The sequence below is a fragment of the Blastomyces dermatitidis genome (genome assembly GCF_000003525.1).
Source record: "Blastomyces dermatitidis ER-3 genomic scaffold supercont1.7, whole genome shotgun sequence".
NCBI classification, from domain to species: Eukaryota; Fungi; Ascomycota; class Eurotiomycetes; order Onygenales; family Ajellomycetaceae; genus Blastomyces; species Blastomyces dermatitidis.
This window is the reverse complement of record NW_025544780.1, coordinates 1,052,891-1,080,360: the sequence shown is the minus strand read 5'-3', so window position 1 is coordinate 1,080,360 and position 27,470 is coordinate 1,052,891. Positions and strand designations below refer to the sequence as shown.

Here is a 27,470-nt window from a genome sequence, read left to right as displayed (position 1 = left end):
TAATTATACACTGTCTAGAAGAATAAGATTCTGAACTTCAAAGTATCTTCAAATTTAAAATAATCACAGATTATAAGAATCTCAAGTATTTCACAATCACTTATAAACTTACTAAATATCAGATACAATGATCTGAGCTATGAAGTTATTTTCATTTCACTATACACTATTGCTTCAGTAGTCAGAACTTGATGACAGATAAACTAGTCACTGAGATCATAAATTTCACATTTAATTTCATTTAATCTGATTTCATACATTTCTTGACATGAATTCTGCTGAGACTAGTTATTAAAAAAACATACAAAGTGACTATATATGAGATCTTAAAATGAAATCATGACTTGAAAAAAATGAGAAAGTAATCTCATTTGATTTTATTTAATCTCATTCTTGATATAAAGTTACTATTTTTAGACATTTTAAGGTTTTCTTTAGACTATTTTTAATTTTTTAAAAAGTAACGCTTTTTGATAACACTCAAATGAGATTTAAAGTCATTTAAAGCAATAAAAATAATTTAAATTGAGAAGTGGAAATCATGGTCTCATTTGAAAAATGTGATAAGAGTAGACAGTAAGTTTCACTGAGACAGTATAAAACTATCATCTAATGTTAAAACTGTGTAATGAAATAAGTTGAATTGATAATGAGACTATCAAAAAATCTGATCCTGGTCTCAAACACGGTCACACGGTCAGTCTAATAATAGATACTCTTATAATAAGAGCAAGATATATCTTCTGATATAATAGACACTTATTGAATAAACTGAGAATATCAGCTTCTAGATCTGAAGATATTAGTTGATTAAAATGAAATAACTTATGACACTATACATACTTCTCTGATTAGAACACTCTCTCTCTAAACTGTTACTGACACTGATAGTGATATCTCAACTTCTTCTGAATCTACACTGAATGAATTATAGCATATAACAGCTCAAACTGACGAAATTCTTCAAGTACTTACTGAAGCAGTATATTAAGAAACACTCTGATTTCTCTCAGAACTATATATAAGAACTAACATCTCAGAATACTCAATTAATAATAATAGCACTCTGCAGACTGCAGTTTTATAAACAATATTAAGTCTCTTACTCAGAACTCTTATGCATTTGAATAATATAAGAGATACATAATTTGTATATATCTAATTATTCAGATTATGAATAATTATACTGAATAATCTCTCAAGAGTTCTACTAATCTAAGATATTAAATAGTATTAGATATTTCATTCAAAACTGTAACTATTGTTCTTTCATTGTCTTATGAAAGAACTGTAGAAAAGATCTACTGAAATCACTCAATATCTCTAATAGAATCTGATAAAATATAGTAATTAACTTTACTATTAATCTCTCTGAGAGTAAGAGTTGTAGAAACATTCTGATTATTGTAAACTGATTAAGTAAAGATATAATATTAAAATCTTATAATAAGATAAATGCTGAACAAGTTACTGAAGTCTTTTTATAGAGTCTGTTCTATCAGAGGCATGAATTATCAAGATCTATAGTCTCAGATTAAGATTATTAATTTATAAGTACTCTCTGAATAAGAATCTGTCAAGTTCTCAAAATTATACACTGTTTATCAACTGTCTATCACTCTGAGGCTGATGATGTATTAGAATAAATAATTCAGACTGTAAAAAACTATCTGTATAAGTTCTGTAATTATTTATAGAATAATTGATATCAGAAATGAATATTTTTCAGATATTAAAAGAGCTAAAACAGACTGCTGAAATAAATTTCTTGAAGAAGCATAAGATAAGAAAGTTTTTAAAGCTTTTAACTATACTAAAACAAGAAGTGTAGCAAAACTTTCAGTCTTAGAATATGAGTTTCAGAATGAATTATATACAGCAAACTCTTTTGAGAAAAAATGTCAAGCTTTCATGAGAATTCTCTTTCAAAACTCATCAGATTCAGATTCAGAGAAAGAGAATATATCACTTCTTCATAACATAGATGAAAATGACTGAGAATAACCTGATCTTACACAAGATGAATTAGAGTCAGCTATCTTCTCAAGTTCTGTTAAAACTGCTGCAGAGCCTGATTCAATTAATCACTTGATTATTTAAAATATATATTCCTACTTAAAGAAGGAATATTTTGAGCTTTTTTTCAATCTCTTGAAAAATGAATATCATTCTGAATACTGAAGAGAAACCACTGAAGTGATTCTTGTAAAATCTAATAAAAAAACTTCAATTTCTAAGTCATATAGAGTAATATCTCTATTAAACTGTCTAGAAAAGGTTTTAGAAAAGATAATAGCTACTCAACTATCTTTTATAAGCTCTATTAATAACTCTCTTTTATTCAGTGAATAAATGAGAGATAGAAAACAATGTTCTGCAATTGACACTGTTCTCTCAGTTATTCATGATATTTAAATAGCAAAGCATGAAGATCTGATCTCAAATGCAGTTTTTATTGATATAAAAGAAGCATTTGATCATGTTTCAAAGTCAAAGTTAATTCAGACTTTGAAGATGTTAAAACTGTCACTTTCTCTAATAAAATGAGTTAACTGTTTTATATCTAAAAGAATCATACAACTTTTCTTTGATGAAATGAAACAAGATAAGACTGAGATAAAAATAGAAGTACTGTAAGAATCTTCAATCTCACTCATTTTATTTACAATATACACTGCATATCTATTCAAAGATAGAAATATGAAAATAGTGTGATCTTTAAGTTATATAGATGATATTAATCTAGTCTACAGCTTAAAAGCTATCAAAGAGAATTTACAAGTGATTGAAAAAGCTGTAAAGAAAATCTTTGTCAGAGTAGATATCAATTAAATTCAATTTAATATAAATAAAACTGAGTTAATTCATTTCTTTTCTAGATTCAATGAGAAAGAACTATCTCTAACTCTTTTAAATAGAGAGATTAAACTCAGTTTAAATGTCAAATGATTAGAAGTAGGGTTAAACTCCAAGTTGAATTTTAAATATTATATTCAACAAAGAACTGTCAAGGCAGAAAGACTATTGAACAACATTATCAGACTATTAAATACAGAGAGAGATCTATACTTTCAGGCTATGAGACAGTTATATATAGTCTGTATTACCTCAGTAGCTGATTATGAAGTTCAAGTTTGATAAAATAATCAAGAAAATTTTACTGAACTCTTTCAAAGTCTGTAAAACAGAGCTTTAAGAAGAATTCTGAAAGTATTCAAATCATCTTCTATTAAAGCAATGGAAATTGAAGCTTCAATTTCTTCTTCTGCTATTAGATTTGAAAAGACCTGTATGAACTATGCTCTGAGAGTTATAAAGATGAGCTTAAATCATATAATCAGAGAAAGAGTCTCTTCTTCATTTTCATCAATTAACTTTGAAAATGAACTGAATTGAAATAGATTTCTTGATTGAAATTCAAATAATTCTTCAAAGAAAATGTCTTCTCAACTGTACAGACTATACTCACTGATTAAAAATCAATTTTCTTCTTTAAATATTGAAAAAGTTGATTATGAGAAGTTATCTCTCTGAAGAAAAAAGCTTGAATCTCTTATAGACTTATAAATAAGTGAACTATCTAAAGAGAAAGAATATGAACAGTATTTGAAGAGAATTTGAAGAGAATTTCTACAATTAATATAAAAGACTCTATTCTGATTTATTCAGATGACTCAAAAAATGAGAATTTGAATAGATTAGACACAGGCATTGCTTATACTGAAGATAATATTAATTTTATCTCAGATTTCTGAAATTTAAGCTGTGAATCTGAAGTCTTTGACACTGAACTATTTATAATAGTGAAAGCTTTCAAACTTATCAAAATAAAATCTTATAAAACAGAAAATAGTTTGAAAGAGATATTAATATTCTCTGATAGTCAAGCTACTTTAAAAAAACTTAGAAATAGTCAGATTCATAATAATTAAATGAATCTTGAACTGATCTTAAACTGTGTTTTAAAAATTTAAAAGAGAAGAATATCAAAGCTGATAATTCATCTACACTGAGTTTCTGCTCATATGAATATTCATGACAATGAATTGACTGATTCAGCTGTAAAAAAAGATTTAGAATTAAGCAGATCTATTCAAAAAATTATGTTCTAATCTTTTATAAAGAGAAAAATAAAAGAATCTTGTTTAGATAAGTGAAATGAAAGCTGATAAAAACAAAAGAAGAGTATACATTATTCAAGATTTCAAATAAAACTCAAGTGAAAATCTTGTTCAATTAAATGTAAAAAGAAAATATTCTCATCTATAATACAGCTGAAATTAGAACATGACTATTTCAAATCTTATATGCAAAGATTTGATGATAGATTTGATTCAATAGAATGCTCATTCTGTAATGTAAATGAGAATTCTGAGTATATTGTAATACACTGTGTATTATACAATAGTCTCAGAGTCAGATTGAAAGAGAAGTATGATCTAAATTAATTAAATATAAGATTCTTATTCTCAACTGAGACAGAAATTACATACTTAATAGACTTTTTATCAGAAACTCAAGCAGCTACAAGAAAATAACTGAATTCAGAAATATCTGAATATGAAGAGAAGAAAATCAATCAGATATAGTCTGTTAAAACAGCTATATACTATCTTTTGATAATTTGTTTCATTACTGTCTCTCTTTATTTTACTTTACTTTTTTCTTTCTATTCTTTTCTATCTATCTATTTAATATGTCTATCTTTAAGACTGTGTTCTCTTTTCTTTTATCATGACATTGTCAAATGATTTCAAAGTATCAGACAATGTTAAAATACTGTAATTTGTAAACAGTTTTTGTATTCTGAGCTGAAATTTTCTGATTTTCCATATCTGAAATTGGCGAATGTATAATAGTTAACTTTATAGATATAGAAAAAACCCTGAGAACTTTTAGTTCTCAGATAGATGTCATAGTCTCTGACTATATACATCTATAATTGAAGAATAATAATAATAATAATATAGAATAATTGATATAATCTTCTTCTATACACTGAGATTACTATCAATGATTGAGATATTATTTAAACAGATATAAGTCTGTTCTTTCTTATATACAGTTATTACATAAAAGTGTTGAATCTTCTAGAGACTACACAGTTTATATCAAATCTCTACAGTTTAATTTAGATCACTGATAATATAGTAACAAAGCTTTAAGAGATCTGTGAGTCGTGACTGAGCAGAAGCCTTCATAGCAAGTACTAAACAAGATTAGAAAGATTGAATCAATGTTTATCAACATTCTATTAAGTAATATAAGATAGAAAATCTGATGTGATTGAATCTTAAGAATATACAGATTACATACTCATCTCATACACTAAATCATTATTATGTCAAGTATAAAGTGATAGAAGTTCTAGACAGTTATAACTATTATCTTGATACATTATCAGAGATTTATAATATCTTTTATACAAGCTTACTTCACTGTACTATCATCAATCTATTCTCTTCTCAACTGACTTCTAATTAACAGCTGTCAGAAATCATAGAAGAAGAAAACAAACTTAAATGAGAGATTAAAGATATTCTTAATAAGAGATCTCATAGCTGTGACTGATAATATCTTATAGAATAAGTCAGTTATAATTATCTGATCTGAACTCTGAGCTCTGTATTATCTGAGACAGCAGCTCTTAACTAATGAGAACTATATACTTACAACTCTATATTACTTCTGAAAAGAGAGAACTAATATGACAGACTGTGTCTTATCAATTATATAGACTATTTTATTACACTTCACAGATTCTGCTGAAAGCTTCAATTCTCAGTTACTGATTCTCAGCTAAAAAATTCATGAAATTTCTATTTCTTCATCTTGAAGCTTCACTATGTATATGTATAAATATTCACTCTAATTATCACTGATTTCTACATCTTCTCTTTCTTTTCTTCTCTAATGTTTTTCACTTTTATATTATAAGATCTATATATTATACTGATCTATTAAGCGTAGATCTCTTACAGAGATTAAATAAGATTACTTTCTTATTTTTTCTAAGTCATGATTTCATTTTGAGATCTAATACATAGTCACTTTGCATGTTTTTTTAATAATTAGTTTCAGCGGGATTTATACTAAGAACTGTTTGAGATCAGATCAAATGAGATCAAAAGTAAAATTTATAATTTCAGTAGTCAGTCTAAGTATAAGTGAAGTTATGAAATTCAGATAATATATTTTTCTTATAATTCAGAGAATCTTCAATCTTAATCTCTCTATCTTTATAATAGATGTAGAAGTGTAGAGGCTGCATTAGTAAAAGAGTAATTAAAGAGCTTATATCAAAATATACAGTAGATTCAGAAATCTCAGATTTCTATCAGAGTAGAGATGTATATACTCTAGAGAATAATATAAAGTTTCTCTCAGAGAGTGAGATCAGATTAGTCTTAGTATAAGTGTATAAAGTTATATTGATCTGTTAATAGAGCTTGACTGATTCAAACTTATAATCAGGCTGAGTGATTTGAATTGTAATATAATAAAACTAAAGTGATAACTAGTCAGTGATATTATATAAATAGTTGTTTAAGAAGCTGTATAAGTGAGCTTAACTATCTTACTTAAATAGCAAGCTTGTGAACTACAGAATTATTATAAGAATATCACAGATATAGTACTTAGTATACTGAGAAAATTGTATAAGAAATGCAGTAACTCTTATATATATTTCAGTAGAAGAAAATAAATCACTGACTTCTTTAATAAGAAATCAGTATCTAGCTATTCTATATAGATAATAAGTGAATACTCTCATTCTATTCTATAAGTAAGAATAGCTGAAGTGATATCTTAGCAGTGTCTCACTATTATGAAAGAGTAATCTACTAATCTTATATAGAAGTAAGATTCTTATATTAATTAATCAGATCTTTCTATATTACATCTGAATAATATTATAGAGTGATTGAAAACTAATTTATATAGTCTGTAAGATAAATGAAATCATCTGTAGAAAAGTAATAAGTTATGTGAAACTGTAACAGAGTCTTAACACAGCTGAAGTTATAATATAAAAAGAAAATATTCTTATCTATAATTCAGCTAAAACTAGAATATAATTATTTCAAATCTTATATACAAAGATTTAATAATAGATTCAATTCAATAGAATGCTTATTCTGCAATGTAAATGAAAATTCTGAGTATATTATAATATATTATACATTATATAATAGTCTCAAAGTCAGATTGAAAGAGAAGTATAATTTAAATTAATTAAATATAAAATTCTTATTCTCAACTGAGACAGAAATTAAATACTTAATAGACTTTCTATTACAAACTTATACAGTTATAACAAAGTAACTGAATTCAGAAATATCTGAATATGAAGAGATGAAAATTAATTAAATATACTCTATTAAAATAGCTATATACTATCTTTTAATAATTTTATTTTATTATAGTTTCTTTTTACTTTATTTTTTCTTTTCTGTTCTTTTCTATCTACTTATTTAATATATCTATCTTTAAGACTTTATTCTCTTTTCTTTTGTCATGATATTTTCAAATGATTTCAAAGTATTAGAAGATGTTAAAATACTGTAATTTATAAAGAGTTTTTATATTCTAAGCTGAAATTTTCTGATTTTACATATTTAAAATTGATAAATGTATAATAGTTAATATTATAGATATTAGAAAAACCCTGAGAACTAAAAGTTCTCAGGTAGATGTCATAGTCTCTGACTGTATACATCTATAATTGAAGAATAATCTCTCTATATATTATAGCAAAACCAACTTTTCCGAGTAAAATGCTCTGTAATGTGACCTCACATGATATTACATGCATCTCATCAAATTCATGAACAGAATTTACATTCTTTATACTCTTCTCTACATTCATTAATATACTCTATTTATTATAGAAAAACCAACTTTTCCATGTAAAAAACACTGTAATATAACATCATATACATTCTATTAGACTGATTATGTGACCGTGTCTGAGATCAGAATCAAACTTTACAGTTATCATATTGTCTAAAAGCATTACTTCTGATCATGATTTGTGTTCATCACATTGATCTCAAATTTCATTATTTCAAATATTAAAGATTTCAGATTCACTTTTCAAATAAAAATCTAGTCTCAGATAAAGAATATATTTGAATTCTTAGTCACATTTTCATTCTGATCTCATTATTAAAAATAACATTAAATGAGACTATGAAATCATTTCTCACTTACATAATATTATAACATAGTGCTCATTTGTTGAAAATTCAATAGAGAGTATTATTAAATATTATTACTTTTCTGAACACAGATTATAATCAATATCATTTTAATTAAAAAAAATGTAAAATATAAAAAATAATAAAAAAATAAAAAATAAAACAACAAGAAAAAATCACAACAAAAAAAAAAAAAAAAAAAGAGAAAGAAAAAAAGAAGAGAAAGAAAAAAAGAGACAGAAAAAGAAAGAAAAATAAAAAAAAAATAAAAGAAAAATAAAAAAAAAGAAAAGAAAAAGAAAAAAACAAAAAATAAAAATAAAAAAAAATCAAGATCACAGAGTCACAGTACTCTTAAAATACTTACTTCTCAGAGTCTTTACAATATTCATTATTAACTGTGTATCTCTCACAGTGAGAGTAACACAGTTATAATGAGCTATTATCTTAACATTATCTAATAAATAATCAGTATATATCTATATAAATGTGAATAATTAGAAAATATACACTCAAAAAGTGTGATCAGGGTGAACTCTGCTGTCACTTGAATGATATTAAGAGTAGAATACTGAAATTGATGATTTCTCTCATTGATTTCACAGACAAGGCATGTGAAGATAATCTTAGAAAATATAAGATTCTCTGACTTCTGATAGAAACAGATCTCACAGAGAGACTCTATTTTCATTATATCAGAGACTGAGTGTTATTAAAAAGTATTACTTTAATATATATATACTTACTGCAGTGATTCATTCTCTGTGCATGTAACTGAGAGTTACAGCTTTTTCACACTGCACAGCTCTTTCTGAGATGCTGCTGTTAGTTTGTAACTCATACAGTCTCTCAGTTCAGTACACACTGTGTATATACAGTTCTATGTGCTGAGGCTGTGTTATTATTATTATTATTATTATTCAATTATAAATGTATGCAGTCAGAGACTATGACATCTACCTGAGAACTTTAGTTCTCAGGGTTTTTTCTATGTCTGTAAAGTTAACTATTATACATTCATCAATTTCAGATATGCAAAATCAGAAAATTCCAGCTCAGAATACAAAAACTGTTTACAAATTGCAGTGTTTTAACATCTTTTGATACTTTGAAATCATTTGACAATATCATGACAAAAGAAAAGAGAAAAAGAACACAGTCTCAAAGATAGACACATTAAATAGATAGATAGAAAGAAATTGAAAGAAAAAGATAAGAAAAAGATAAAGTAAAGAGAGACTATAACAAAATAAATTATTAAAAGAGAGTGTATAGCTGTTTTAACAGACTATATCTGATTAATTTCCTCCTCTTCATATTCAGATAATTCTGAATTTAGCCATTTTCTTGTAGCTGCTTGAGTTTCTGATAGAAAGTCTATTAAATATTTAATTCCTGTCTCAGTTGAGAATAAGAATCTCATATTTAATTGATTTAGATCATACTTCTCTTTCAATCTGACTCTGAGACTATTGTATAATGCACAGTGTATTACAATATACTCAGAATTCTCATTTGTATTGCAGAATGAGCATTCTATTGAGTCAAATCTATCATCAAATCTTTGTATATAAGATTTGAAATAGCCATGTCCTAGTTTCAGCTGTATTATAGATGAGAATATTTTCTTTTTACATTTAATTGAACAAGATTTCCACTTGGGTTTTATTTCAAATCTTGAATAATGTATACTCTTCTTTTGTTTCTGCCAGCTTTCATTTCACTTGTCTAAACAAGATTCTTTTATTTTTCTCTTTATAAAAGACTAGAACACAATTTTTTGAATAGATCTGCTTAATTCTGCACTCTTTTTTACAGCTGAATCAGCCAATTCATTGTCATGAATATTCATATGAGCAGGAACTCAGTGCAGATGAATTATCAGCTTTGATATTCTTCTCTTTTGAATTTTCAAAACAGAGTTTAAGATCAGTTCAAGATTCATTTGATCATTATAAATCTGACTATTTCTAAGTCTTTTTAAAGCAGCTTGACTATCAGAGAATATCTATGTCTCTTTCAAACAATTTCCTCTTTTATAAGATTTTATTTCAATGAGTTTGAAAGCTTTCACTATTACAAATAGTTCAGCATCAAAGACTTCACATTCAGAGCCTAGATTCCAGAAATCTGAGATAAAATTAATATTATCTTCAGTATAAGCAATGCCTGCACCTAATCTATTCAAGTTCTCATTTTTTGAGTCATCTGAATAAATCAGAATAGAGTCTTTTATATTGATTGTAGAAATTCTCTTCAAATGCTGTTCATATTCTTTCTCTTTTGATAGTTCACTTATTTGTAAGTCTATAAGAGATTCAAGCTTTTCTCTTCAGAGAGATAACTTCTCATGATCAACTTTTTCGCTGAGGCTGTGTTGATCATTATAGCCTGGCGTGGTACTTGCTTTTCACAGGTCATATTTCATTTAATTGAGAGGAAGAGAGAATGTAACTGCTGTTTTATTTAAGAGAGAGTGAATAATTGAATCTGTAGAAGATAATTTGATTTCTTCTGCATTTGAAATTTGATTAGTCTATACTCTTCAATTTGAGAGTTTCTAAGAGTGTTTTAATAGTTTTCATATCAGCTTGAAATTAGTGATTGATTGAAGAAGAGAAAAGAGAGAAGAAAGAAATGAAAATAACTTATCTTTATAATATAAAAACAGAGAATTGCTGTAATCATTTATTCTAGTAATAAAGATCTGTTTTCTGCATGTATTTCTGATACAGATTATATAATAACTGCATACAAAGAATATTAACAGTGCATGCATTGAATGAAGATAATATTGCTATACAATACTGTAGCTGTTTCTATACATTGCTGAAAGCTATTAATATTTTTTTTAAGTCTCTTTATATTTGATAAGTCAGTAATATATTTCAATACACTTCTTCTTTCATTATTATCATTATTATCATCATTATTATCATCATTATTATTATTATCATTATCATTATTATCATCATTATCATTATTATTATTATTATTATTATTATTATTATTATATCATTTCTGACTGTCTCTTCTGCTTTCATCTCTCTTCAACACTTATTAAAATCAATCATATCATCTCTCTTCAAATATTCTGCGGTTCTGCGGACCATCAAGGTGCATGAGCACTGTCACAGATTGAAGAGAGAGAAGAAGAAGGTATTTAAGTGAGAAGAGACAGATTATAAGACACATTATAATATCTTGAAGAGGCTCTGTAAAAGAGTAGAATAATAACAATTTTAAGTAACACTTCTGATAGATTTAGACTGAACTAAGTATAGAAATAATGCAGATGACACTGTCTGTGAGAGATTGAAGAAGAAGACAGTGAAGAGTCTTATACAGTAGCAGTGAGATCAGAAGAAGTTCTGAGAATGATTTAAGATTAAGATGAAGAGAGAGACAGAGAAGAAGAGTGTTACTGTAAATAAGCAGTGATAGAAGAAGATTGAGAGAGTATTAAAGTGAGAGATAAAGAAGTCAAAACTGATAAGTTTTTTATTTATTAAGAGATAATGATTTTTAATAACACTTCTGTTCTCTAATTAATTAGCAGAAGCTGACAGAGAAGAAGAAAATTGAGGTCTTATTCAGGTCTTGAATGTACTTCATAATTCAGAATATTGAGAAGACAGCTCTGCTCTCTGAGTATGTCAATCTGCTTACTGCTGAGATAGAACCTGAGACAGCAGATCAGAAAATGCAGGATTTTAAGATACAGATTGATCTGACTGAGAGAGAGCAGCAAGAACTCTTCTCTGAGAAGGCAGCAGAGAAAGATTTTAAGATGATTATCATCTCAGATGAGAAGAAGAAGAAGAAGAAGAAGAATAAGAAGTGAATTATAAAGAATGATAAGAAGAATGAGAAAGAGAAGAAAGATGATAAGTAGAAAAAGTTTTTTTCTTTTTATATTAGTTAGTTGTAAGTTCATAATTATTAATAATTGAAATTAATTTTGAGTTTTTAAAAATTATTGTACAAGTTGTAATCAAGTCAGAAACAATATATATATATATATATATATTTAACTATCATGATTCACAAATCACTATAATATATAAGTATTAACATTTTTTCAATATTGATATTTATAATATTAATATATTTTTAATAATATCATCTGATAATATAATTTAGTAATACTCTCTTTCATAATATTAATATATTTCAAGAAATATAACAGAGATTAATCAAGATTATTTATTTACTTTTATATATCAATGATATTCAATCTGAGTTAGTACTAAAATTATAACTAAGCTAAGAAATAAGATTATTTTCTCTTATATTAATTCTTCTTACACATATCAGTGATTAGTTATTGAAAATAAATTATCATCTTTCTTAAATTATTATCATATCTTCTGAATTCACTTCTTTCACTTCTTTTACTTCTATTGAAGATTCATAAACTCTTTAAGAAATCACTGTGAATTATAAAGTCTATATTATTTACAATTCAATATAGAATGCTCTCTTTTAATTATAATAAATAATCACTTCATTCTTCATATCTGATTTCAGGTCATGAAATTTATGAAAAACTCAACACAAATATTGAGATGAACTATGAAATAATTATTAACAGATTGTATTACAGATTACTGAAGAGTTATCTCTCTGCTATAATTACTATAACTTTATTCAGAAATATTCATCATAAACTGATTATAGTCTTGAAGAAATTTTCTGATATCTGAAGTCATCAGAATGCAGATAATAAAAGAAAAATAATCAGAAAATTACTACTGAGCTGATAAGTTACTCTATCAGATAATAATTTTTAATAACACTAACTTTCTAATTTAAAGAAAATTATGTGAAAACAACCTTATATCAGTACTCTGATTTCACAGCTCTTATCTGATAACTTTCATGAATAATTACTTTATATATATATATCTCTGAATCTTTCTCTTCAATTAATTGAAAATCTCAAATTCTGAATACTTCTTCAAATACTTAATTCAAATCTTTATATTTCACATCAATTCTGTCTTCAGTTCAATCTCAAGATATACTACAAAGTTAATATACAATATCTAGAATCAGAGTTGAAGAATTATTAAAGAGTATCTCTCACAGTAAATATATAAACTAGTATAAATAATCTTACATTTATAAGAGTTACATGTTATTACATTGATAAGAACTGAACTTATTAAGAGATATTAATTGAATTTGAATCATTGATCAGTAGTCATACTGAGAATTATATAATAGAGATATTAATAACTGTGATTAAAAATAACTATTAAGATATTAGTCTCAGTCTTCTTACAATTATAACTGATAATACTGTGAATAACTACACTATAATAAAGAGCTTAAAATAAAAATTAACTTTGTATTTCTGAAATAATAAACAAGATTATATTCTCTATATTGTTTATATAATTCAACTTATAATATAAACACTGATAAAGAATCTTAATATCAAGATAAAGAATAATGAGATAGCTGATTCTTGAGATGAGAATGAGATGAAAGTGATTACTTAAGTAACTTTTACATTCACTTTATAAAAGATAATATTTTTTAATAATACTTTTTAATATTACTTTTTGATAATGCTTTTTAATAATACTACTATTAATTTTGAATTGATTGACTAATAATTTAAATATCATAGATTTAAAACATTACTAATATAATTTATATCTCTTCTAAATAATAATAATAATTTCATAATATTTAATAAATAAATAAATCAGTCACATCACTGAATATGATACAGAATATTAGAACACAGTGAAGTTCAATATATAAGATAACTATTCAGACTCTTCAATTATGTCAGATAATTAATTATTAAGTGCAACACTCTGATTAAAAAAAGATTCAGATATTAAAACTTTTTAATATGAAGTAAACTCAGTTGAAATATATAATTAATTTACTGTTTCAGTTTTATAAAATAATAAAGACAGTCTTAATCACTTATATATTAATACTGCAGTCAGTCTGATAAATATATAATAGTTTATTTACTTATCTTAAGAAGCAGTTGAATCACTTAAAAAGAAATTCAGTCTGAAATAATACTATAGTGCAGACTATTATTACTATAAGAAATAAACTAGTATATTACTACAGTAAAATAGAATAATCTTTTACAGAGTACTATACTATAACAGCTTTACTAGATCTCTTCTATTAAGTTAATATCTACACTTCTCAAGATTGAACAGAGAAGAAATAAGACTTATATATTAAATTAGTCTGAGACTACTACAATGCTAACTATCAGAGATTTAAATAAGTAGATATTTAAAATATAAAGACAGTGAAATACAATTCTCTAGTAAGTAATAATCTTTGATAATACTTTATATTATATAGAACTATAATACTAACTTTGAAACAGAACTTATATACATTAATTGTAACTGAAAATCAGATAAAACTATATATTTATAAAACTGAATTTGACTACTATCTTTAAGATGATTCAATGAATTTATATATTAAATTAATTCTAGAGTTATAAAAAATTATTAAGAGTATATATTTAACTATTATACTGATAATATATAATATTCTGATAATTTCATTGATAGAGATAAGAATAAAGTAAAAGTTCAACTCAAGTTAAAATATTTATCACTATTACTGAGAACAATTATAAGAAGAAATAATTAAGAAACTTATAATTATAAAATATGAAATTATCAGACAGTTTAATATCTCTGATCATAGTATATTAGAGAAGTGTAGTTTTTATAAGAAAGTAAAGAATAAACTTATATAAGAATATATTTAGTTATTTCATGAGTATTATTAATAATTATTATTAAATTCTGATTATATAAGTAATCACTGAATAAATTAAATAAGACTGATTTTAATTTTCAGTCTCAGTCTTATTCTGATTTTGAAAGAATAATCATCTTTCATAGTTTATTCTGAAAAATTACTCTCATTTCACTGTTCTTGAATTAAATCTGGTCATTTTTCATGTCATTTCTCTCAGAAATGGTCCATTTTCAGATTTTTTTAAGGCTTGGTCCTGATGGGACTCATGCCAAGAAATGTATGAGATCAGATCAAATGGGATCAAATGTGAAATTCATGGTCCCGGCGGCCAGTCTACATTCTATCAAAAATATTTAAATGCTCTGACTCATACAGCTCAGATCAATCTTCAAATCTTCATTCTTTTTTTTATTCTGCTTCTTTCATACATTCTCTACAGTACTTACATTTCTTATGCTCTTCACTATGTTCATTTTATCAAATGCTCTGTAACATGATCTCATGTGATGTCATATACACTTCTTTGAATTCAGATGAGATTGAAAAGCTGGCTCTGCAGCGGCGCAGCCTGTACAGCTCTGATTAATCTGATAATGATGATGAAGGTGATACAGGGTGGAAGAGAGTGATTAGGGTGATAGAGGTGGTCGGGGTGATAAGAGAGAGGTAGAGAGTGGAAGTAGTAGAGGGGGCTGCGGGGCGGTAGGGGCGGTGGTGGTGGTAGAGGGGGTAGGGGGTGGAAGGGGTGGAAGGGGTGGTAAGGGGGGTAGGGGTAGAAGGGTGGAAGTGGTAGGGGGCTGCGCAAGCAGCAAAGCGAGCGTAAGCGAGCGTTTGATGCTTGTAAATAATAATAGACGTTTCAACAAACTAGTGAGGTCTGCTTACATAACGAGGTCGCGTGGTTTACTTATACGAACTTTTCTCAGCGGTCGTACACACCCGTGGACAAAATAGGCAAAATAGAACCAGAAAACTTGGAGCTTCTCTCTCTCTCTCTCATCATCAAGATTATCTGAGAAGGTATCTGAAAACTTTGCCGATGCAGATGCACATAAACTCAAGGAAAAGCTGGTTATAATTCAGATATTTTGATTACTTAAACTCACCTCAAAGCCCCCTTCAACAAACTTGAAAATGGGACAGGACTTTTGCCTCATTGCACCTCGTCGTCGCGAAAAGCTAAGTTGGAATTGCAGACCTGGTGAGGACCTGTTCAATGGATCTGCATCCTCTCTTGTTTCCCTTTTTGCGACACCCATTATCCCCCAATCTTATGACGGGAAGAACAGTCACAGAACAGTCCTACCCAACCCAGGGAAAACTATTCCTCAGAAAAGGCGACTTGACCCAGACTGTCTTCCTGTTATTATGCCATTGACCCGTGCTCCGGCGTGCACAACTGAATCTGGATCTATCCTCATTCAGCTTCCCACCGAGATCCATTACCATATTCTCAACTTCTTGGACGTGGAAGATGTCTTTCTTTGTGGTCTTAGCTGTCGGAGGCTATGGACCCTCGTGAGACCGGTAATCGCAAAACATTTTTCCGGCTACTTGGGTGTTTGGGCGGGAATTCCAGTCATTTGTGTGGGTCAGGACAGCGGATCCGGTGGCAATGCCCAGCATCCTGACGGCATGCTGTCCTCAAACGAATTGAATGAATTGGATGAGGGCCTGGAATTTGAAGAATTAGAGATCGAGCTGGGCGACAAACTGGCGGAGGAGCTGGCTGGTAAACCTGTCAATTTGTATGACATTGCTGACGCTCGATACACCGGCATCACTGAAGTCACATCGAGTTTTCCGCACGATCTATTCGGCCTCGCCCTCGATCTTCGCCACAAACACCCTAGTCCGATAGATATAGTTCAAGTGGCACATCCAACGCCACAGAGTTACTATCCATGCAATGAGGAATGGGTTCTCAGAAATCTGACAACGCATGAGTTTGTTCGACCCTCAGCAGTTGCATTAGATGAGAAGTACATTAAAGGCCCGTTTATCGATACACTAGGGTACGGTGAAGTTATCCTCTATAAGACTTGCTGGTCAACATCCGATTATTCATTGATTCAGGGAAAAGAGATGCATCGAGGGGTTTGGGCTGGCCACGCACTCGATATAGTCACCGCGACCCACTTAAATGGTGATGCTTCATGGAAAGATATTAGTGATGAGATTGCACAAGAGATCTCGGAAATTTGGGAAGAGGTCTATGGGGAAAACTGGAAAACTGATCTGGTCAAGGAACGGCGCCGCTGGTAACCTATTTTCACCCTCGCCTGTGATTTTGGATGCTGTATTTTTAAGAAGACGCGGTTCAGCATTCAGCTACAGCAAAAGATATGAATGAGGGGATATGCACAGGGTCTACGTTACATCATCAGTAGATGTCCGCGGATCTGATCCCGGGCTGCCGAGTGGAAGGACGAAAGCCCTTCGCTGACTACTCTGACGGGCTACAGGCGTTTTATGCAAGAAAGGAGATCGCGCAGGGATGGTGGACCGTACTCTTATTTCTTTCTCAGTCTCTTTTACTTCTTTGCGTCAAGTCTTGACATCAATAGAATCTAAATCTCGTTATTAACTGATTATACCTAAGGAATCCTCACAGGAACCATCATCACCTAGTTATGCCAGATAAGAGACTAAGAAATAAACTATGAGAGGTCTCTATCATCAACTCTTTGAGTTCTCAAATCCTCTACCCTACACTCGATCAAATCCAGACCTAAATCATCATCGAATTTCCCTACCATCCACTCAAACTAGCGCCTAGTGTCAGTATAAAAGAAAGGAAGCAGGGGAGAGGAAAGGAAGAGCTCCACGATCAAGATATGATTTTGCAGCATGTAATAATATTCCTCTCTGCTTGAAAAGAGGGTGTTGTGATTCTATAACTATGATATTAATTAGCGTTACATAACTGTCCCTTGATCCATATTATATTATCCTTTCCATTGCTCAAACTACAGTAAAGCCTGTTTTCAATAAGCAAATCTTAGTTCGTCTCATAGGATCACACAGTGACAATATACAGGACTCAATGCATGACCCAATACATGATATTATTATCAGTAGGTATATGAATTAAAAGAAAGTTATATACCAGAATGCAACCTATACTACCCGCCGCATGCAATGCTCTGTTCAGCTCTCTCGAGTAATAACTTTCCCTTGAGTAATGTACAGCTTAGTATCATCTCCTACGGCTAACGACATTGCATCCCTTCAAAAATACCATCTGACCCTTGCCTAGGATCATTGTAACGCGGTTTTCTAGGACGCTCTCAAAATCCATAGCTGGATCAAGAATTGGTGAAGATGGATGTAGTCCACAGGGGCTATAAGGCTTGCTGCGAGTTTCTCAGCAATCTTGCCCAGGCAGCTGAGTAGGCTGACTACCCTCTAGGCATTAGCCTGTCGGGCATTTCTCAGTAGTATACGCCTGGCAACCTTCCAGGCGTCCGCGTGAGCTCCCAGGCGGAAGCATTGCCTGGCAATGGCCACCAGGCACTCCGAGTCAAAACCCCAGAGCCGCTGAAGACCCTTAAAATTGAGCCTGTCATTCCTGGGGCCTTCTTAGTGCTCTGACCAAACAGAGCCTTATCAACCCGCTCTGGTGTTATTAGGGCATGAGCTTGTACCCCCGGTAGCTGCCTAGGGACTCCATCGCCGGGGGTATTCAGGAAGGCTAAGCCCCTAATACGGGCTTCTTTGTTGGTGACGGTGGTGGTTGGGCTGGCTGAATTGGGTCCCTGGAGCGCTGAGTGGCATCCCCAGCTGATGGCTTGGTATAACGTAGGGCCATCCAGCAGCGGTCAGGATCCGGGGCTGAGGATCCCATTGAAGAATCACCCCAAGAAAGCCTCCCATCATGTGCGTTTGGTAGTCTATATGGATTTTCTAGCTCGTCGTACCTCAATGATATGATCGATATCAGCCTGCTTTGCTTCAAGCAACATGCCCTCTCCCCATGGCGTGTATGCTGGTGTGCCGGGTAAGGTTGTTCGTCACCGGATTGACTTGGTAGTCTCATGGAATCCAACCTCAGAGGTTGGGTCAACCTTCCGTCTGGTATACCTGTAGAATCTTTGTCCTTCTCTTTATCCTGCACAAAGCAATGTTGAGAAGGTTGGTTTCCCTTCTAAAGCCCTGCTATTCTAAGCTGTAATCGAGCCAGTTCAAGCTGCATGGCAAGCTTTGACTGGTGCTCCAGGGTCGTACTGTCCTCAGTATCCCCATTGCCTGTTGTGAAGGACTCGCTGCCGTCTGTTTAGTCATTCAGGGTTGTTCGGGGGTTGGGAATATTCCCGCTCTGTCTTCTCCCTGGCCACATGGCTCAGGGGTTCAGTGCTTCATTTGTGAGTTGTTTTGATGGTCTACACCAGGCAGGTCAATTCCACGTCCTGTACGCATGGTTCAGTAGGCTTCCTATATATCCTACAGGTCTTCCAGTTGCAATGTTCGCCCGGCGGATGGTTATCACTCTTGGGATCTTAGGGGAGGTCTTGGGCTCTGAACGCCTAAAGATAAGCCTCCGGTCCTCCTTATTCCCCCCCTTAGCAGGCTTAAGATCAGCAGGCCTGCCAGTGTCTGACTGAGCACCTCCAGACGCCTTCTTGGAGGCCCGGTGCTTATTACTATCTCTCTTCCAGTCACTCTGCTATCGCTATGTCTGCCCATCTAGGCTGCACTGAGAGGAGCCCTGGGGGTGGTCCTGACACCCGTAGTTTGGGGGGGTACAGCTCCGCTGAGCCCTGCGCTAGCGGCTCCGCTTGGTGGTCTGTGCATTGTCTTGGCGCGCAGCCCGTCCTAGGCGAGAAGACGCCATTGGGGGTGCTGCGGGCGCCTGGGGGGTTTTCGCTGCTCAGAAGGGAGGTCTCGGGGGTCAAAGAGGGCCAGCTTGGCCTCTAGAGCTTCCAACTGAGTGTTGGCTTGAGTTTCAAAGGCTGAGAGGCGCCCCTCAAGGGCTTCCATGGATGTACCAATCTCGCTTCTAAGGACTTCGAATTCCGCTCTCAGAGCCTGCTCTAGGCCTGAGGCATATGACTTGAGGTTGGCTTTAATTTCCTCTCTGAAGGGGGTGAGAAGTTTCCCTCTGAGGCTTCCAGGGACTTCATAGGGTTTCCAGGGCGTGTGCCTCTTTCTGGGCTTCATGAGCACCCGGGAAGGCGCCACGGTGGTGCCCGTGCGGAGCCCAGCTTCAAGCTCCATTGAGGGAGTGGTCAGTTGCCCCTGTAGAGTTCCTGGGCTCTCGGTGCCAGGCAAGGGGGTTCCGGTGGTCGTTGGTGGTGTAGCAGGCCTGGGGGTGCCTGTGTGAGGGCTTCGCCAGCCACACTGGGCATCATGCCCACGCCCCCGAAGGCTAGGGGGGATATTCATTCTGTACCTCCGTGACATGGAGCTGCGCCCCTTTACTTCCTTTCCCCAAGGTTCATGCAACTTGATCATCCGTTTTCGATTGTTCGAGGCTGGCGATGGTGGTTGTGATCGTGATGCTCTCTTGGCCTGCATCTGGAGTGAAAACCTGGAGAATCTGGTTTTCTCAACTCTTCTTTTTAAACCATTTACTTTTCTCCCTTCCACGTATTTTTAGCAATTCATTTATTATTATTTCACAGCCATTACAATCATGAACAAGAACCAATTATTTGCCCAGGTGGGCGGCGAATCATTACAACAGAGAAACAACACAGCGATGCTAGAGATGTGACTGCGACATTGCACCCAGCTCAGTCGCCAAATTACCACCATGTAGAGCCGAACCCTTGAGGAATTATATTCAACATCTATGACGTTGCGGACGAACCTCTTGTATCAACTCATTACTATTTTTAAAATTCACCATATATCTCTTTATATAATAATTATTATTATTTAAATTGTGGTGGGAATCCGCCCCTTCTTCATATGGAGGAGTGCTTCCGCCCTTTCTTCACTTGGAGCTCTCGCTCCACCCCTGCTCCTTCTTCTGCTATTCCCGCGAATGCTCCTTCCACTTGGCCACTGTTTATTGTAAACACGTACACGTGTACTCTGTATATATATATATCTATATATAAAGGCGTTCGCCCCCTATCTTTTAGAAGAATAGACATGGAGTCACATGAATATATATCCTTTTCGCTATAGGCATCTGGGCGTACACCACATAAATTCTCTATTAAATTCTTTATAGAATAATATATATTTTATATTATAACATGCCATGTTATTTTTCCCAGGAAGGGCCCAGTCATGGCTAGCTCTACTCTTGGGGGAATAATCCCCATTCTCTATTTTTCAGAAAGAGCGTGCCCCAGCTTCCCCTATTCTTTAGAAAGAACATGGCTCAGTCATGGCCAGCTTTATATCTCCTATTCTTCACAGAGGCATGGGCCAGCATCCTCCATTCCTCGACAGGGCAGCCCGCCATATTTTCATGGAGGGAAACGCCAGCATCCCTCTATTTCTTCCCCGAGACATATATTAGCCATGTAGGGCCACTGCCACTCTTTTCGTGCTGGACAGTGAGAATCGTGAGTCAATCATGCCTATTTTATGTGAAAAGTTTGATTACACCATCTTCTGAGACCATGAGACAATGTGCTGGCACAGAGCTTACTTCTGGAACATCATCACTAGACTCTAGATCCCCCAGTCAAAACAAGTTACAGATGTTCCATCCATCCTCGTAGGAATGATAGCAAACAAAGCATCTGCATTGAGTGTTTCTGGCATGTACATAGACAAACAATTCATAAACTGCTAGTCCTCCACTCTCTTGTTCCTCTTTCCATAATTTGCTCACCATTAGCACAGTGTGAAATGGTTCAGGAGGGTTTTTGATCATGTCCTGCCTCACATAGACTATCCATGTTAGTCACCACATTATCCTCGCCATCAGATGTTCCACCAGCGTGTCCATCGGTCCCTTCTCATGACGATACACAAGTGATAAATGTGGTGGATAGTCATTCAGTCGTGCCGTAGGGCCGTGCCAGTGTACTATAAAATGTTACTGGAAGGACTATGTGGCATGAACGAGACTCCTGTTGTCGGGACCAAACTGATGAGGGTGGGCTTTTTCGTTATTCACGCGTGACACGGTTGGATTCGATCAAGTGCAGTAGAAAAGGTATGCTTCATCAAGTTTCCCTTTTGCACAATCGGCTTGCTGCAGTAGAGATAATGAGATTAAGAATGGATGTGTGTTGGGTGCGGCGGACTCAAGCACATGGATATCCAACTCACGATCTTTTGGCTCGTAGTACCGTCGTGGCCCTCGACCGTGATGCTGTCACCATCAGCATCAGCACGCAGGGATATATGGGGGATCTGACTTACCACCTTCATGACACATATACGGCCACTAACCATGACAAGGAATATCACGGAATAATCGGAAGCAAAAAGCTTTTCCTTGAAAATAATTTCGGAAGATTTGATATTGTTAAACTCCATCATTACCCAGTATCGCCAAGCACTGACCCAGGCCAACTGGTAGTTGTATGAGACAGCACAATTCTCAACACGGTTTTCTTCTTACAGATCGTGAATTGGTCGTCTTCCAAAGAGTGGATGACAACGGCAATCTTGAGCTTGTTCCACCCATTCCATTCGCATCCAGAGGTACCGCTGAACACCCCAGGATGCAGGATGGACAACGGTGGTTGGCACTTTAATCCTGCGGGATAGTTAGTTCTGGAAGCCACTAGTTACACCAAAATAGGTTGCTGCGAGAACCTTGAACCTTCTTTTGGTGGCACGGGTAGAATTCAATTTTACATATATAACTTACCTTTCATCTTTCAACTTATGGTAGAGTTGACAACGCCATCTTTTCCCTCTATGATTTCAAGGAACAATTTTATTGCAATTTTTACAAGTGGTAACTGATGGTCCTTTTTTCACTGGACCTGGTTGAAGGATTCTTTGCAGAGTGAAAACTTTACTAGGAAAACTGATATTTGATCCATATGGATTTGCTATTTCTGGTCTAGTGCTCTGAGATCTCTCTCTAACAAGGAAAGCTCCTCTAGCAATTTCCTTGAATGGTATGTATGTCCATGAATCTTTAAGTCTAGCTCCCTGTTAATCCCAGCGAGGAGCTTTAATTCGCACTCAGAATTGTTTCCAGATATGATTTAGATTTATAGATAGATTCTTTGCAGTGAACGTATTAGAAACAATGGAGGGCTATGGTTCATCTAATTGACATTTCTACGTGTATAGGCTCCTAATAGGGTAGAAACAGAGATCATTAAAACATACAGAGGGATTATGGTGTGATGGACGCGTTCCAACCGGGCGGGAATGGGGACGCGGGGCGGTGTTTGCAGATCGAGATAAGAGATAACCTGGATGGCTACGGGTGGTCTGGGCTCACCGTGCTATGGACGAAGTATGCGTGGCTCTAGGGTTCCATCTTGCTCTCAAGGACCACATTGCAGCCGCGGACACCTGACTGTGTCCCCAGGCCTGATCCACTGCAGATGTTTTCATTCAAGGTGAGGTGCTTGGTCACCCCACCATGGGTAGAGAACTTATCCAGACAGATGAAGCAGTACTCTGTAGAGTGGCCGATGATCCTTCATTACCATCTCAGATACAATCTCCCTCTGGCTGGGAGGCAGAGGAATGTGCATCTCCACACAGACCCTCTTCTGAAGAACCTGGGCGGTTAGATCTCTTGTTGTGCGGCAGTCAGCAGGTATCCCCCTCCACAAAGAGGCAGTATGCCACAACAGCATCAATCCCCTCAGTGCACCAGAGCATCTCATCCCACGTCTAGTTTCCTAGATTCTTCAACATATATTTTACCATGTCACTGGCCTGGTGGAGGCTTTCTCTCCAGACAGTTTTGCTGATGCGCTCGTCCAGGTTCGCAGAGAACATTCAACAGTGATGCTTCCTGGGGAATTATTTTAGCAAGTCAAAGTGCACACCAGAGCTTGAGCTGCCGGGTGATCTACCATTCATTGCTGTTCATCTGCCATGCAATCTTTGTTAATAGACTAGAGCAGAGAAAAGTACAAAGGAACAAAAACTTACACAAAACACATTCGGCCCGAACAAATCCAAGCAACCGAGCAACAACAGGTGCTTGCAAGAAATCATTTTTCCTCTGCAGTACGGAGTGCACAATGACCGGATCCGCTATCCTATTTTACAGTTAGAAAACCCGCCTTTGCTCCTTTTTCCCACGTCGCGAAGGCCAACTTGCCAAATCGTGCCTTCGTCAGGGTTAACAACGGCAAAAATATTCCCCAGCCGATCATGGAACTCGCGTTTTCTGCGGAACTCCCAGCCATGTTTCACGACATCGAGACGGTCATGGAGCCACGCTGGAAGATATTTTTGGAAGAATGGCTGTAGGGGCTGTCCGAGGATCATCCATGGGATACTTTTGGCCGGCACTGGCGAGACGATGCTGGGAAACCCGGTCCGACGAGCATGGATATAAGACCTCACAAAGGATATCGATTTGATATGCGAGACAAAACGTTGCCACGGCTGACAGAAGAGTAAAAGCCATACCCTCGCCAGCTTTGTGGGGGGAGGGGGGGCTTTAGGTCAAGGTAGAGGTAGAGGTAGACAAATTTCCACCTCCAGTTAAGCTCAAATGTAACTAAAAATCTAGGTTGAAGGTCTCCCCGCGATGACCGCCTATATTTAGCGCCTGAAGTTACAATCTTGAAGCTATTTTTAGGCGAAAATATAATATTGCTAATAGTTAACTACACACTAAAGTTCTTATTAATAAAATTTCTATGCAACCTGTTGGCCCTTACGGCCGTTGCGGTTAGCGATCCCACTTGATCACATGACCCACCACTATAATACCATAGGGGAAGAACGTAGGGTTAATTTACGGTGATTACACCGTGGATCCACCATTCCACCCGTGTCACGTGTCGCCGATTGTAACACATGTTCCATCATTATATTCAGTGACACGTCGCCGAATATTAAACATCAAGATGGCGTTGAAACAGCACAGGACTTCTTGACATCATCAGGGGACAGCTCAGTCACCATGTAATCAGCAGATGCCATGATCAAGATACTACTGGGATACTGTGAGCCACAATATACTGTCCTGTCAACAAAACCAATACTTGTATACTATTCAGCTAGACTAGTTAACTACTTCATACAAATCAAATTACTATCTAAAGAAATGAGACATCTCAAGTGCAATGTAAATATCTTATTGTCTGAGATTCATACATTAAACAATCATCATTTTCATCAGTATTCAGTATTGAAATATCATGCAATGCTGTCTTTTGAACTGCTGGAAGCTCAACAATAGTGTAACTGTTGAAATTCTCTTGTAAAATCAGCAGATTCAGCAGATGATCCTGTCTGACATGATGTAGAGAAGTAAGTGTAAAGAAAATTCACTTAATTTCTCTCATTTCATGAATAAAGATAGTTGTAATCCAGCCAAGATTGACTCTCTGATATTGAAGGATATTCTTCTTCATGAGGGAGATTCAGTGAATGCACTCTCTGATTTATATATTAACAAGTCAATAACTGATTGATTGATTAGTTGAAGAGACATACTGAACTGAGAATGTCAACTTATTATAGAAAAGAATCAGATGATGATCTAGTTTCAAAACTGAGAACTTATTTCAATCAGTGTCATAGAATTCTCACAGGTTATTGAGAAATGAATGAAGCAATTCAAGCTTGAAGAGATTCATAAATTATATACTGACTTTCTCTGATATCTTGCTTGATGATAGATAACTAAAAATCTTCAGAGTAATATGATCTTTTGTTGACTCTAACTTGACAGAGTAGTTCAGCAAATCATCATTATCATCTGATTCTTCATTCATTCTCAGAAGATTATTGAACAGTGCTGAATAAACTGTATATAGCTGTTGAATCTTCTGTGTCAGATGCAAGTCAGACCTGTCAAAAGAATCTCTCAATACTAGTTACAAGATGCAGTGAAAGCTCTTCTGCAAGAGCAGTGTCTTCTTCACATCTCAATGATTTATTCACTGCACTAGATTCTTGTAGTCTCAATGCTTGTTCTTCCCTGTCAGAACATTGCAGTTGTTAGATACAGTGTATTCTTTAATCAGCTCAATATAGTGTAAATTAATATGCATATTTGACTGACTCTTCATATATCATATAAGCTTTGCTTTTTTAGTATAATCACTGATATGTGTAGCAACTGTGCCCATTGTTGAAGCAGGGGATGACTGGTGACTAATAACTGAACCAGCTCAGAATGATTCAAATGTCACTGCTGCTCTTATCATGACTTCAATAAGAAATTGTAGCTGTCAGCAGGCTGCAAGTATGATTTGATGAGCCACTTCAGAATCATTTTCTCTCAGAGATTGAGACATCAATAGGCTATTGCTCCTTGCAATGACTGCATATACCTGAATAATAAGATCAATAGATGATTGATTTGATGCTGAAAATGCTGCAGGAATGATCTGCTTGATCACTGAACTGAGTCATTTCTCTCTGAGCCCACACTGCAAGACAAGAGATATAATGATTGAAGCTTAAGCATGTTCTTGAAGCTGATACTTCTTGAGATGAGTGATCAGCAACTGCAGATAATTCTAACTATGAGAAAAAGAGAATGTCTGCAACATTTGAAAGTATTCTAGCTGATCATACAGTGATAAGACAGTACTGATCAGCAATGAGTATGAAATCTCTGATATATCAGTGAACTCACTATGATATGAATCAGAAGGAAAAAAGGAGATCAAATTCAAACTTGAACATATTTGAAAAAGAGACACTGCCTGTGCTGTCATGCTCTACTCTTGACACATTTGCTCTCTGCATGTGAGATTCAGCAGGTCATTCAGTTTAGACTGAAGATGTTGCATATGATGATGAAATCAGCTGTTATTACATAGATCATAGTTCAGATTCAGCTGATTTTTGTCATCAATAAAGCAGCTTCAGCATGATCTTCTTACAGTTGATTCTTTGATCTCTGCATTGCTATTTTGCTGCGGCATATCTCCAAGAAATGCAATGCAAGATGCAACAATCCTCACCTTTTCTTCACTGATATTCATCATAACTCTCTCACAATTCAATGTAGATAAGTCATGTGACAATGCAGTGACAGTGTCAGGAAAATTGATGCCATGAGGACCAAAGATTAGAATAAAAATATTGTTTCACTTCAAGTGCTTGACAGCACTCAGTGCAGGAATCATATAAAAATTCATCAAGCTTCAGTACATGTTCTGATATAAATCAAATCCATCAATAAATAATTGATATGACAGGGAAATAACTTGTATATCAGAGCAAAATATGCTTTTCAAAAGATCTTGACCATGTGCCGCAATTTTCAACTCAGTCTGAATTGGCGAAGATTTGCAATATGGCCATATCTCAACAACTCCAGTTTTGGTCCTCATGACCCAGTGAAGAAAATACTGATCTTGACTCTCATATGCCAGCAGATCAGAACCTGATTCAAATACTGTATTCACATGAATATCAAGTTGATTGAGA

The 27,470-nt window shown here is 34.0% G+C and overlaps 7 protein-coding genes across 7 annotated transcripts; 3 read left to right on the top strand and 4 right to left on the bottom strand.

The window, feature by feature from the left end:
• Positions 1-11,805: 11,805 nt before the first annotated feature.
• On the top strand, positions 11,806-12,045 carry BDCG_17370 (uncharacterized protein; the record flags this gene model as incomplete). The annotated part of the gene is made up of 1 exon (XM_045426507.1): positions 11,806-12,045. The coding sequence occupies one exon, from the start codon at positions 11,806-11,808 to the stop codon at positions 12,043-12,045; it is 240 nt and encodes a 79-aa protein (XP_045281802.1).
• A 3,857-nt stretch (positions 12,046-15,902) lies between these two features.
• BDCG_06681 (uncharacterized protein) lies at positions 15,903-18,084 on the top strand. The gene has a single exon (XM_045422433.1). The coding sequence runs from the start codon at positions 16,098-16,100 to the stop codon at positions 17,226-17,228; it is 1,131 nt and encodes a 376-aa protein (XP_045278073.1). The 5' UTR covers positions 15,903-16,097; the 3' UTR covers positions 17,229-18,084.
• Positions 18,085-18,397: 313 nt separating this feature from the next.
• On the bottom strand, positions 18,398-18,928 carry BDCG_17369 (uncharacterized protein; the record flags this gene model as incomplete). Its single annotated transcript, XM_045426506.1, has 2 exons — positions 18,398-18,721; positions 18,884-18,928. 2 exons carry the CDS (start codon positions 18,926-18,928, stop codon positions 18,398-18,400), a joined length of 369 nt encoding a protein of 122 aa, XP_045281801.1.
• Positions 18,929-19,778: 850 nt separating this feature from the next.
• On the bottom strand, positions 19,779-20,480 carry BDCG_17368 (uncharacterized protein; the record flags this gene model as incomplete). The annotated part of the gene is made up of 1 exon (XM_045426505.1): positions 19,779-20,480. One exon carries the CDS (start codon positions 20,478-20,480, stop codon positions 19,779-19,781), a length of 702 nt encoding a protein of 233 aa, XP_045281800.1.
• Positions 20,481-21,828: 1,348 nt separating this feature from the next.
• Positions 21,829-22,409, bottom strand: BDCG_17367 (uncharacterized protein; the record flags this gene model as incomplete). The annotated part of the gene is made up of 3 exons (XM_045426504.1): positions 21,829-21,953; positions 22,200-22,242; positions 22,293-22,409. 3 exons carry the CDS (start codon positions 22,407-22,409, stop codon positions 21,829-21,831), a joined length of 285 nt encoding a protein of 94 aa, XP_045281799.1.
• Positions 22,410-22,411: 2 nt separating this feature from the next.
• BDCG_17366 (uncharacterized protein) lies at positions 22,412-22,753 on the bottom strand (the record flags this gene model as incomplete). The annotated part of the gene is made up of 2 exons (XM_045426503.1): positions 22,412-22,632; positions 22,747-22,753. 2 exons carry the CDS (start codon positions 22,751-22,753, stop codon positions 22,412-22,414), a joined length of 228 nt encoding a protein of 75 aa, XP_045281798.1.
• Positions 22,754-24,313: 1,560 nt separating this feature from the next.
• On the top strand, positions 24,314-24,436 carry BDCG_17365 (uncharacterized protein; the record flags this gene model as incomplete). The annotated part of the gene is made up of 1 exon (XM_045426502.1): positions 24,314-24,436. One exon carries the CDS (start codon positions 24,314-24,316, stop codon positions 24,434-24,436), a length of 123 nt encoding a protein of 40 aa, XP_045281797.1.
• Positions 24,437-27,470: the final 3,034 nt, after the last annotated feature.